The sequence below is a fragment of the Chrysemys picta genome, chromosome 4, assembly GCF_011386835.1.
Source record: "Chrysemys picta bellii isolate R12L10 chromosome 4, ASM1138683v2, whole genome shotgun sequence".
Lineage (NCBI taxonomy): Eukaryota > Metazoa > Chordata > Testudines > Emydidae > Chrysemys > Chrysemys picta.
In genome coordinates, this window is record NC_088794.1 from 12,561,853 (window position 1) to 12,574,681 (window position 12,829).

A 12,829-nucleotide genomic window follows, 5' to 3' on the forward strand; every position below is an offset into this window, starting at 1 on the left:
ATGTAGTTTCTAGCCTGTTTGCTAGGTTTTTATTTGTAATTTGCCTAGGCATGTAGTACTAGTCTTTAAAATATTCTAGAAACTAGCTTTTTAATTGACATTTATGCACAAGTCATTAGTGTTAGAAATGACAGTACACAACTTCATACTATGAATGTGCAAAAGGTATGAGAGAAGTGGCCTAACAAGAAGTAGTGAGGACAGTCCACAAACAAGTCCTTACCTTTGCACTGAAGAGGGATGAAGAGCATGGTACAGTTCTTGACCAGCCATGTCACCAACAATATGACAAACCCATTTGACTCTGAATCCCATCCAGAGGTGCTTATTAACTTATGTACTGGACTGCATGTAACCTCAGATTTACAACAGGCTCTACTGAAAATACCAGATGTTGAAGAACAAATAGAGATTTGTGAGAGGTGTACTTGATTCTGATGGGACACACCACTTCTTCAGCCCAGTCAATAAATCTGTCATTAAAACACTTTGCTGGCATGGCCAAGATGACTGAATTTAAGTCTGGCAAGGGAAGGACTTAATCACAGCAGCTGTCAGTCCAGAAATTTGTTTTCCACAGAGCCTTGTCCTTCACAAGATGCAGAGATAATGTTTCCATGGCAACTGTTAGTCACACAGTCTGACCTGTGCCGCTGCCCCTCTTCCATGCTGATGGAACACTTAAGCTTGGTCAACACTACCAACTTACATTGGTATAACTGTCATTCGGGGTGGAGGGTGTAGCATTTCCAGAGCGACATAGTTATACTGACCTAACCCCTGGTGTAGACAGTGCTGTGTTGATGGGAGGGCTTCTCCTATTGACATAGCATCGCCTCTTGTGGAGATGGAATATGTACATTGATGGGAGAATCTCTTCTGTCTGTGTCGGTAGGGTCTCCACTAAGCGCTACAGTGGTGCAGCATGGTGCAGTGCTCTAAGTGTAGACAAGCCCTTAAAAGGTCAGACTAAACTGAATTAGGGCATCACCTGGAAGCTCAAGCTGAAAATCCAAGAGCTAAGAGCATGCAACAAAGAAACCACGGTGTACATTAGAAATGCCCATGGCTGTCATACAAATGGCTGGAGACGCATTCCACACTTTCACTGAATTGGCTGCTGAGTACTTGAGGTAGGTCCTAACAGGATTTGACGAAGCTAATTCTGTAATCAAAATCTTTGACAAATATGACAACAGTAACTCTGAAAACTTTGGAAAGACCACACTGGATAGGCTCTAAAATTGGATGCAACAAATAGCTTGACTGGCGGATGCCCTGTGCCTCCGTAGAAAGTTTGTAAACTAAAGTGGCAACCAGCAAGCAGTTGCTTGTAAAAATTTCTGACTACATGGTTCAAAATGCACCTGAGTGTAGGAGCATATCTCCTCTTTCCCCCGCCCCTCCAGCGATGTGACTGTGCTACCCCTATTTGCTATATGCAGGGGAGGGGAGGGCACCTTTTTAATGTTGTCAAAACAAATGGAGCTCACTGCTTCAGAGATCTACCAAATTGGGGGAAAGCACAACTCAGCCACAATTTCTGCAGCAAGGATGTTGGTAGCAGTGCTGCATGACCAGAAGGAGAGGAGGAGCTCCACAGAGACCTGAATTGCTTGCACCTCAATCTGTCCATCAAAGAGGACAAATCACTGGCCAAACTCTCCCCATGTGAGGACCGTTCTGAGAGCATGTCAGAAGAGCATCTTGGCAAACAGATTTGGATGCCTTCACACATAGGTAAACCAGATATTGGATCACCATTGCAACATGGGTGAAAAAATGTGGATGATGAACTACTTTCTATGTTCTTCAAGGGTCCAATAGCATTTGAGCTTCTGCAGGAGTTTATTTTTGCAGTGATGCTACTGTTTAGGCACAATCAACTAATTATCTGAAGTTAAGTCTTCCTTGCACAGAACTGTGTACATTCCAAGGCAGTGAAGACTCTGGTATCCCATATGCACATGACTGATAACTAGAAATGTCACCAGCACTATTACATTTCAGTGATACCTGTACAAACTTTTGGCTATGTTTAGCTTTTAGATTGTTGTTGCTTTCAGGTCCCAAAGAAATCCATTGTCTTGAAATAATACATAGTAATTTAACACAAATTAATGCAAACAATTCAAAGTGGTCTTTAACATGTTGATGGTGTCATTGTTCATACTCACATCCATGGTAACAGCACCACTGGACAGTCCCATATCCTACCTCATCTTGGAAATAAGCTTTCAAATCATTTGATATGCATGATGTTTTTCTTATGGGAGAAGTCTGTTCCAACTTCAAGTAGTTAGTCGTAGCTGTGTCCTGAAATATAAGGGCTGATATCCCTTCAGTTTTTATCATAGCTAATGTCACTGCCAATAGATTATTCGTATAAATGTCTAATCCTTTTTTATTTTTCTACTAAACTTTCTGTATGCAAGTATCTTGTGGCAGTAAAATCCACAATCTGCTTGGGAAGAGCTGAGTGCAGGAGGTGGAAGGATGGAATATGTTGCCACCTTAATTTCACGGGGCATTCGCTTCTTGTATTAAGAGTCGATAGGAGCACCTGATGGAGGTTTTCGGCCACTTATTGTGTATACTTACTCTCAAAAGAGTTGAATATATTGCCTCCTTTCATTTGCTTTCTCTGGACTCTTTCTGCTATCAGACTTCTGAGACTGAGTGTCTGCAGTTTAATGCAGTATTCCACATAAGTGTTCCCAAAAAGAAAGATGACCGTATCGGTATTAGGCCACGATTTTAAAAACGAATATGTAAGTTAGGCTTCTAAGGCCATATTTCGGACCATAAGAGGCCTGACTTCCAAAAATGATGCTGCAACACTAACCATGCCCTTTGGCTTAATAGGTGTCTAAATATGGATTTAGAAGCCTGATGTCAGGCATCCATTTTTGAAAACCTTGCCTATACTCTGTCCCTTTTTAATACAACATATAAACAAAGTGGAGTTGAAATGCAATAGTGTGTCCATTTGAAATGACATAAATGAACTAAATTGCACTGCTGTTTTTCAGTTTGGATTCATTAACTATGAAGTGGGTGACAGCAAAAAGCTCTTTTTTCATGTGAAAGAAGTTCAAGATGGTGTAGAGCTGCAGGCTGGAGATGAAGTAGAGTTCTCAGTGATCCTGAATCAGCGCACAGGGAAATGCAGTGCCTGTAACGTATGGCGTGTCTGGTGAGGAATTGGGATTATCTGGTTTAATCAGGAACAAATAGTCAAATATCTGCATTTGGGGGGAAAAGCACAAAGTTTACTGTGTGGGAAAGTGATGCTTGTTTTACATGACAGACCTTAATGTGCTTTGTGTTAACTGGGTATATTTGGTAAATGACTGCCTCCTGTATTATCAAACATATTGCATAAATCCTGTTCTTAATAGCCACCGGATGGACAGCAGCATTCCTGCCTATTGAAAGGATTAGTATTGTAATTTACAATGGGAAGCACAGGTAAACCAAGTAAAATAATTAAATTAGAACCAAGATTTACTAGAATGGGCCACAGGACTCTGTGAAGTATGAGACAAGGTGGGTGAGGTAATATCTTTTATTGGACCAACTTCTGTTGGTAAGAGACAAGCTGCATAAGTTTGAAAGCTCTTCAATCTTATGGAGCTTCTCTTATCAACAGAAGTTGGTCCAGGTAAACCGCCTTGTCTCCAATACCCTGAGACCACCATAACTACAACAGCATTGCATACAACATATGCAAAATGTGTGGCAGTTCAGCAAGGGTTGGAGTCAAAGCTTATGACTAGCATATTACTGATATTCAAAAAACTTCATTGTAGCTCTGCTGTATTTAGAGGCTGCACACTTGTGTTATAAACCTCTTTCCACTAATCCCTTACTGGTAGACATTTAATGGCAAGAAAATATGGCAGGCAGCCAACTTTGAGTGCTTTGGAAAATTGAGTGTTATGCACTGAGGGAGCTTTTGAAAACTATGCCAAACTGGGGGAGAAATCACCCTGAAGCAAGTGTAGAACACGGAGAGAAGAAATACTTTCCTGCCCTGTGCTGGCTAAGAGTGCACAAATCAAGGTAGAGATTTGTAGACGTTTGAATAAATTGCTTTGATTTTTTAATAGCTGACCATTAATACATCAGTTTTACTTTAAAAAGCCTTTTGCAGTAGCAGCTAGGCGCACACAAACTTTAAAGCCACGTGGTCACTCTCAAAAACGGGGAAAGGCTAAATCAAAAAGCTTCTTGCATTTGAGTTAGAGCTAATAGCCTTTGTTTCTGTCACACTCAAGCGAGGGGCCCACCAGGGAGAACACTGCCACCATTTGCAAAATGTTTAACACAGAAGCTGACAGCAAGAGCCTCCCAGCTATTTTTAAATGCTGTGAGAGGTCTGGGCCAGTCAGTCTTGGATAACTAGGTCCCAGACAACAGGGTCTTTGTTTTTCAATTAACTTCAAATATTGAGTCCAATGTAATGACTCGAATGTAGGAGTTATGCAGTCACAGTGGCCTGCCCCACTCAGGAAGCAGGCAATTCAGGCTTTCTGCTGGATCTTCCAGATGTATTTCAAGCATATTCCTAAAGAGAAGGGCATTAAGGAGCAGCCAGGCTAGGGGGGGGAGTGGTGCTTTTTCCAAGCTCTGCATACAGAGGTGTAGTGGCTGAGTGGTTATGGCGCTCGACTACAATTCTGGAGGTCATGGGTTTGTCTCGCTTAACCCCCTACTGTGAGAGCCTGCCTCCAGTTCACCTGGCTTCAGTATGGCTACCTGATCCATTGTGAGGGCAGTCAAAGGTGGTTGGATGCGATTCCTGTACCATTGGCCATGAAATTGATGTGCCTTAACTGCATCAGCCTGAGGAGCCATTGGCTCTGGGGACCTATGACTTTGACTGTGTGCAAAATGTACATACCCCTCTAATTCTTATATGAGGAATTACTTTAAATATCAAGATCACTGGGCATCTGCACTAACCCCTTCTGAGATGAATAGGTAGCTCATGCTAGTCAGAGCTATTGCTCCAAGCTCTGCAGACTCATGCGTTTTACGTTTTTGAGGTCATCTCTGCAACTGTAACAGCCAGTTGTTTTTCCAGAGATTCTGGAGAGTTGTTGGCATGTTGTACTACAGCATATCAATGGCTCCTGAGCACTGGCATTAAGCTTAATTGGGATGTGACAAACACATGGGCTGACTGTTGAAGGTTTGCATTGGGAGGAAAGATTGTAGCTTTCTGGCTAGTTGTAGAGGATAAAGCTCTGTGGTCCCCTGCTGCCATCTGAGAATCCAGAGACAGCAGTAGATATCCTAGGACCCTGAGGCTGGTATAACGTACTTTCCAGAAACCCCATTTCAAAATGAGATGAGTTCTTTAGTCTCAATTTCCTTTTTGTCTTGGTACAAATTATCCAATTCCCTGTCATGTCATGTGCCTTCTTCCCAAATGTTAGCACATTGTCCAGGGAATGGCTGCTGCTCCAAGTAACCAGCTCCGTTTCTGTTACAGTGAAGGCGCAAAGGCTGTTGCTGCTCCGCGTCCTGATAGACTTGTTAATCGTTTAAAGAGCATTACTTTAGATGATGCCAGTGCTCCTCGCCTAACAGTTCTTCGTCAACCAAGGGGACCGGATAACTCAAAGGTATACTCTACGATAATAGCCTAGTGTGCAGAATTACTCTACATAAGTGTCTAGAAATAATGGTAATTGAATCTTGATTCTTCAAGATGTATTATCCATATGATTTGCATTCTTGGTGCACATGTACCCCAAATACATGAGATCAGATTCTTTTTTGCCAGCAGTACCCATTGGGGACAGTGCCTGTGCTCTAATGTCCTTGAACATACACATCTCCATCGAAGGATGTAAAGGGGGGCAGTAGGCCCAGCTATCTTAATTCCTTTTTATTCTGATAGCAATGAGATGAAACTTCTGCAGTATCCACTTGCTTCTGTGTGTATGTAGTTGTGTGTTAGGCTTGCTGCCAGTTGGCAGTACACAAAAAATCCTTATTTTAATCAGCTTCTGTTTTTAGGACCGAAACCTTCCCCTCTGTACAAGGGCTCTAGCAAAACAGCCAAAGTGAAATCTCCAGGATTTAAAATCTGCCCCTCTGTGCAAAACCTCAGTGCCACTTAATGGGCATCTGGTGCCTATTTTGGGAGAGCATTCTACTGCGGACAATGTGTCATATGTATGTAGATCTGAGTGACTCAAAGAACTGGAAAAAAGCCTGCTGAAAATGGTTCCTCCTGGAGTGTTCTGTGGAAGCTTTCCTGGACAGTGAAAGGAAGGATGCAGCTAGACCTCAGTCTTCCTTGAACACCTCGGTGAAGAGCGATTCCACCCTAAGCCCCTGGGCTGTCAACCAAGAGACCCCAGCATCTGCACCCATTCCAGCTTCAACCTCTGAGGTAGGAAGGAGCGCCACGCCAGAGTTGAGCTGAAGTGTAGGTCATCTATCCCTACTGAGCAAGTTATTTATATCGCTGTGGTGTTCACAAGTCCTAGTCTTAGACCAGGACAGTATGGTGCTAGGTGCTGTACAAAGACAGTCCGTGCTGCAAAGATTCAAAATCAACGTATAGGACAAGGGACAGCAGCTGTATATAGACAGGGTCTGGGGAAGAGTACAAGAAAAGAGGACAATGTTGGTAAGCATAATAGGCAGTTGTGCATCAGTGGTCTAACCATCCTCAAGTTTTTCAGAGGCATCATGGCAGCTGGAGGATAATAAGGTAGCTTTGTGGATGCTTATGGGGAGCTTCTCCTAAGCACAAGGGACAGCATGGGAGAAAGGATGAAATTGCTTGCTTGTTTTGAAAACTTTACAAATAGGTGGGGAGAGACTGGTACTATAGGCCAATCAGAGTTGAGGTATCTAGATGAATAAGACAGAGATAAGGCAGGGATAGTCTGTGAAAAGTCTTTAAGATTATAACAAGCAGGTTACATTTGATCCATAGAGAAGGGGAGCCAGTAAAGATGCAAAGAGAAGCAATATTGGCAAAGTGACAGGCTAGGAAAATGATCTTTGCAGCAGCATTCTGAATGGATATGAATAGGGCAAGATTACATTTGTCAAGGCCAGCGAAAAGGATTTTGCCATAATCGACAAGAGTTAAAGCACAAGATTCTTCTAGGGCTCTCAACAGTGAAGGGGCACCCAAAGGCTAAAGAAGGGTCCCTCTGGCATCCTCATACCAACTGTTAAGAGCACCAGTGGTATCCAGTGGACCTGCAAACCATGTCTCTTGATATTGAGCCTTTGGTACCCAACCTACTAGGTGACTTTTCACTGGGCCTGGTACTGGAGTCTCCAAGTTTCCTGCTATCCTAGGACTCTCAGGATGATCATCTGGTACTTCCCTGGGCCGTACTGGATGCTGTGGGAGGGTGGGATGCAGCCATAGTCACATAAGCCTGCCTCATCAGCCCCTACTAGGGTTAGGTTCACCGTCCCCAAAGAGGCAAAATAAACCATCACAGCCAGGTCAGCTAGTGCCTTTCCAGGATCTGAGACTGCAGACGGAGGAGAGTGAAGAGGAACAACATCTAGAAGGGGAAGAACTTGTTCCTGCTGCCACTTCCTCATCCTGTTCCAACCGGGCAGTAAATATCCCTCAGCTCCTTTCCTTTGAATGGTTTCAAGGTGTTTCAGGACCTCACCATTAAGCACATGGCAGACGCTCTAGATATATTTCTGGAAGTGGTGCAGAAGAAACCTCAGATTCAAGGACATCTTTCACCCTGCCATTCCTATAAATGACTGTTAGAGCCTTCAGAAAACCCGTGGCACGAGCCAGTGTCCATTCTGCCCATATCAAAGTGAGCTGACAGGAGGCGTCAAGTCTCTACAAGGGTATTTGAGTACTTGTATTGTCACCTCTTACCAGGGTTTTTTGTGATAGCTGTGGTCCAAGAAAAGTCATAGCAGGAGTGGCTTTCCAATCCTACACCTAGGGGGTGAGACCCAGAGACTGGACCTGTTGGACATGCAACCTCTTTATGTACTAGCCTCCAGATGTCACTGATTACAAAGCTCTCCTGTTCAGCTGTCTCAGTATGTGAACAAGCTACCTCAACACCAAGAGTAACTAAGACTATTTGTCTGAAGGACAGTTGATAGCCCAGATGTCTTTACATGCTGTGCCAGATGTGGCCGACACAGCACCACATACTATGGTTATGTTGGTGGCCATGAGAACTCCCTGGCTCTGATCATCAGGGATTCCCAAGAAGGTTCAAACAACTGACTGTCTTCTCTTTGGCAACAAATTCCTTAATCCAAAGGGGGATGAGGCCATACATTTCTTGAAGGATCTAGGGCCATTCTGTGCTCCCTGGGCCTCTCAGCCCCAAGAAAGAGGCAAGCAAGACTAGACTTTCGGGCACTATTTCTCTGCTGATTACTATTACCAGCCTCAAGAGACCTCAGTTGCTGAGAAAGAAGTAGAGGTTTCAGCAACAGTGACTGACTCTTTCTCTAGTGCTTCACAATGTCTTTCCCGTGGCATTCAGTTTGACACAGTTGTCACGAGCCTAGCAGAACCTCCAGAGGATCTAGTCACTTCTGCCCCCTGTGGCAACCACCTCTTATTTTTGAGAAATCTGGATTCAGTCATCTCAGACCTGTGGGTCCAAGGAATTGTAACCAAGCCAATTACAATCCCTTCCTACTTCTTATCCCCATTTCTCATCCCTTTTCATGAATCCTTCTCCTAAGATTCTGTTAAAACAGTGGACTCCTACAACTAAGCAGTGGAAGAGGTGATCTTGGTAGTCAGGGGCAAGGGTCTTTATTCCCATTACTTATTCCAGAAAAGGGGATTGGCCTCCCATTCTGGACCTTTGTTTCAACACCTTCATCTGCTGTTTCAATTTCAGGATGGTGACTCTAGCCTCCATAATTCCCTCCACAAGATTGGTTCAGAGCTCTCGACCTGCAGAACTCCTCTATTTTTACAGTAAGGTTATTTCCTGTGGGTGAGATGAATTAGATTCCTGATAGGAACACCTCATTACCAGTGTGGGATCCTGCCCTTTGGTCTTCCATGGCACTGAGGATGTTCACATCTGCCAAACGCCTGGTGGTAGCTCATATAAGGAGACAAGGGATCCAGATCTACCTATATACCTTGAGTGACTGATTCAAGGAAGATCTCCCCCACCTCCAACATGTGACCAATTCAAATAACCTTAAATTATTTACCATTTGGGGCCTCAAAGTCCAAGAGAAATCCATATACACTCAAAACTTAGCACTCATAGTAGCCATGTTAGATTCCAGGTCAGTGAGAGCTTACCTTACAGAGATTAAGTTGTTCGAGGTTTATCAAGATCACTCAAGAACATCAGCAAGACTGGCCTCTTGGACTCTTGAGACACATGGCCTCATAGAATCTTAGAAATGTAGGGCTGGAAGGGACCTGAAGAGGTCATCAAGTCTAGCCCCTCTGAGGCAGGAGCAAATAAACCTAACCTATCCCTGACCAGTTAATGTCCAACCTGTTCTTAAAAACTATCCAATGGTGGGGATTCCCCAGCCTCCCTTGGAAGCCTGTTCCAGAACTTTTCTGCCCTTTTATAGTTTAATTTTTTCCCCCTGATATCTAACCTAAATCTCCTTTGCTGCAGATTCAGTCCCATTACTTCTTGTCCTACCTTCAGTGGAGAACAATTGATCACCGTCCTCTTTATAACAGCCCTTGCTCTATTCATAGATTACAAGGGCAGAAGAGGCGATTATGATCATCTAGTCCGACCTCAGGTATAACACAGGCAATAGAGCTTGCCCCAGAATAATTCCTAGAGCCAAACTCTTAAAATCAAGATTGGTTTCTTTTCTAAAAGTCTGCCATGACCCATGGTGTAAATTGTTCCAATTGTTAATTATGTTCACTGTTAAAAATGTACCTTATTTCCAGCCTGAATCTGTCTAGCTTCAACTTACAGCGATTGGATCATGTTAAAACTTTTTTCTATTAGATTGAAGACCCCATTATTAAATGTTTCCCATGTAGTTACTCTCTAATCAAGACACCCCACCTTCTTTGTAAAGCTAAATAGGTTGAGCTCTTTGAGTCATCACTGAGGCGTGTTTTCTCCTCCTTTTAATCATTCTCATGGCTCTTCTCTGAACCCTCTCCAATTTACCACCGTTCTTTAGTTGTGACCACCAGAACTGGACATAGTATTCTTGGCTTGCAAATTGAATGAGTCAGCAGTAATCCCTGGATCCTTTTCAGCAGTGGCCCTAGCTATTGCCCTTGACTGCTCATTTCAGCACTAGTGAACTGCTGACTAGCCCTGAAACAATGTGGAATATTTCCGAGGGTCCATCTGGGAGCAGAATCTGTACATCCTACTCCTATTCAGGGCCATACTGTACTTTGCCACTCTTCAAAGCCTAGATTTTTTAAAAAAACTTGCGTTCCCCCCCCCCCCCTTCAGTCTTTCTCGTGTTTGAAGACTGTTCCTATTTCTAAAATCTTTAGGGCAGCTATTTGGAGTTCAGTCCCCACACTTACAATATAGTATTCCTTGGTAGAGGCTGCCAGATTGGATGCCTGCTTTGATAGGGTTGTCTTACAGTCATTATCTAAGTATGAGTCCCATTACCCACCCTGCCAAGGAAACGCATAACTTTTGGTCTGAGTCACCAGAAGTGCATACATGTGGACCAATGTCTGAAAAGGGTTACTTACCATACTGTAACTGGCTCTTGTGTTGTCCACATGGGTTCCACAACACACCCTCCTTCTCCATTACTGTGGATTCCTAGTCCTCTGGGATTCTGTATTGGCGAAGGAAGTGGGGAAGATTGGGCCTGCTCTGCTCTTTATCTGGCATGGGGATGCAAGAACATTCGGGTGCACAGGTAGCCTCAGAGGACACTACCGGCTAAAAGAATCTGATCTTGTTCATATCGGCCACATATGCACCAAGAGCAGAATGGGTGTGTATGACCCATCACGAAGAACCACATTACTAGAAGGTAAGTAACCGTTCTTTTCGTAACCTGTATAATGCTAAATGCTGATTAAGGCTAAAACTGTTTTTAATTTGTTTAATCCATTTAAATGTAAAAGTCAAAAATCAAGGCTTCCTATCTTCCTGTGTTTGCCACTCAAGCTGCTTATCCCGGAAAGGACTGTAATGCATGCCCACCTTGCACTAACATAATTAATCCAAATTTCAGAGCTGGGTGTATAGTTACCTCCGCTGGCGGGTGACGCTAACTGTCTTTAAGAAGGACAAATTGATTGCTAGAAGGAAAAATGTACTCTTCTGCAACAACCTGTTTAAAACTCCTAGAGAAACAGCTTCCTAATGAAAGAGCCTGTTCTCCTTTGTGCAGAAATAATCCACCAAGGGGAAAGAGCTGGAGCCTCAGCTCATTGAATTTCATAGGAACTTTGGTTAGCATGGAGGAATCTGGGGGAGCCCAGCAAGCTCACGCCTCACCTGTGTTCCCTCTAAGGTGTGTGCCTGCGTGGCCGCACAAGAGGCCGTCAAAGGGCCACGCACACAGGTGAGCGTGGAGGGTGGGTGGGGGCAGTGGGGTGAGATGCGGGGCGGTGATGGCAGGTTGGGGTGTGCAGGGGTGGGGTGGGGAGATGAGACTCCTCTCTCTCCCCACCCCAGCTCCATCTTTCCCCTGGTGAGCACAGTATCTTGATTAGCAGAATGTGTTTTGTCACTGTGATGGGTTGGTTCACAGAAACCCCCTGGGAGCTGCCACCCGATGTGCCAAGACTACCTCTACCCCTGCCTTCCCTGCCAGCTCGGGGCCCCAGCACCCTGTCTTGCTGAGCCAGACGCTCCCGTCTGCTCCAGTAAAGACCCAGGGTCTGAATTACTTGCCCTAAAGCTGCAGGTTTACCTGAAAGCAGCTAACAGAAGTGTGCTTGTCTTTAACACTCAGATGCCCAACTCCCAATGGGGACTAAACCCAAATAAATCCATTTTACCCTGTATAAAGCTTATACAGGGTAAACTCATAAATTGTTCGCCCTCTATAACACTGATAGATATGCACAGTTGTTTGCTCCCCTAGGTATTAATACATACTCTGAGTTAATTAATAAGTAAAAAGTGATTTTATTAAATACAGAAAGTAGGATTTAAGTGGTTTCAAGTAGTAACAGACCGAACAAAGTAAGTCACCAAGCAAAATAGAATAAAATAATGCGCAAATCTGTCTAATCAAACTGAATACAGATAATCTCACCCTCAGATGCTTCAGTAAATTTTGTTTGTTTGTCGTCGTCCCCCCCCCCCGACTGTACACCTTACAGGCCTGGGCACAATTCTTTCCCCTGGTACAGCTCTTGTTCCAGCTCAGGTGGTAGCTAGGGGATTCTTCATGATGGCTCTTCTCATCCTCTTTGTTCTGTTCCATCCCTTTATACATCTTTTGCATAAGGTGGGAATCCTTTGTCCCTCTGGGTTTCCACCCCCCCTCACTGGAAAAGCACCAGGTTAAAGATGGATTCCAGTTCATGTGACATGATCACATGTCACTGTAAGACCCCAAGCCTTCATTCCCCCCAGCCTGACTCACAGGAAGGCTTGCTTGCAAACAGAGGCATCCAGTCAATTGTCCTGGTTGATGGGAGCCATTAAGATTCCAAACCACCATTAATGGCCCACACTTTGCATAATTACAATAGGCCCTCAAAGTTATTTCATATTTCTAGTTTCAGATACAAGAGTGATACATTTATACAAATAGGATGACCACACTCAGTAGACAATAAGCTTTGTAAAGATACCTTACAAGAGACCTTTTGCATGAAGCATATTCCAGTTACATTATATTCACTCATCAA

At 43.9% G+C, this 12,829-nt stretch overlaps 1 protein-coding gene across 14 annotated transcripts in view; it reads left to right on the forward strand.

Annotated features, from left to right (window-relative positions):
- CSDE1 (cold shock domain containing E1) overlaps nt 1–12,829 on the forward strand; it is a 48,174-nt gene that overhangs the window by 30,819 nt on the left and 4,526 nt on the right. For all 14 annotated transcript variants that reach the window (XM_065591388.1, XM_005294930.5, XM_024108279.3 and 11 more), the window contains 2 exons: nt 3,033–3,196; nt 5,501–5,633. In XM_065591388.1, coding sequence (XP_065447460.1) covers nt 3,033–3,196; nt 5,501–5,633 — 297 coding nt within the window. The remainder of the gene's footprint in view (nt 1–3,032; nt 3,197–5,500; nt 5,634–12,829) is intronic.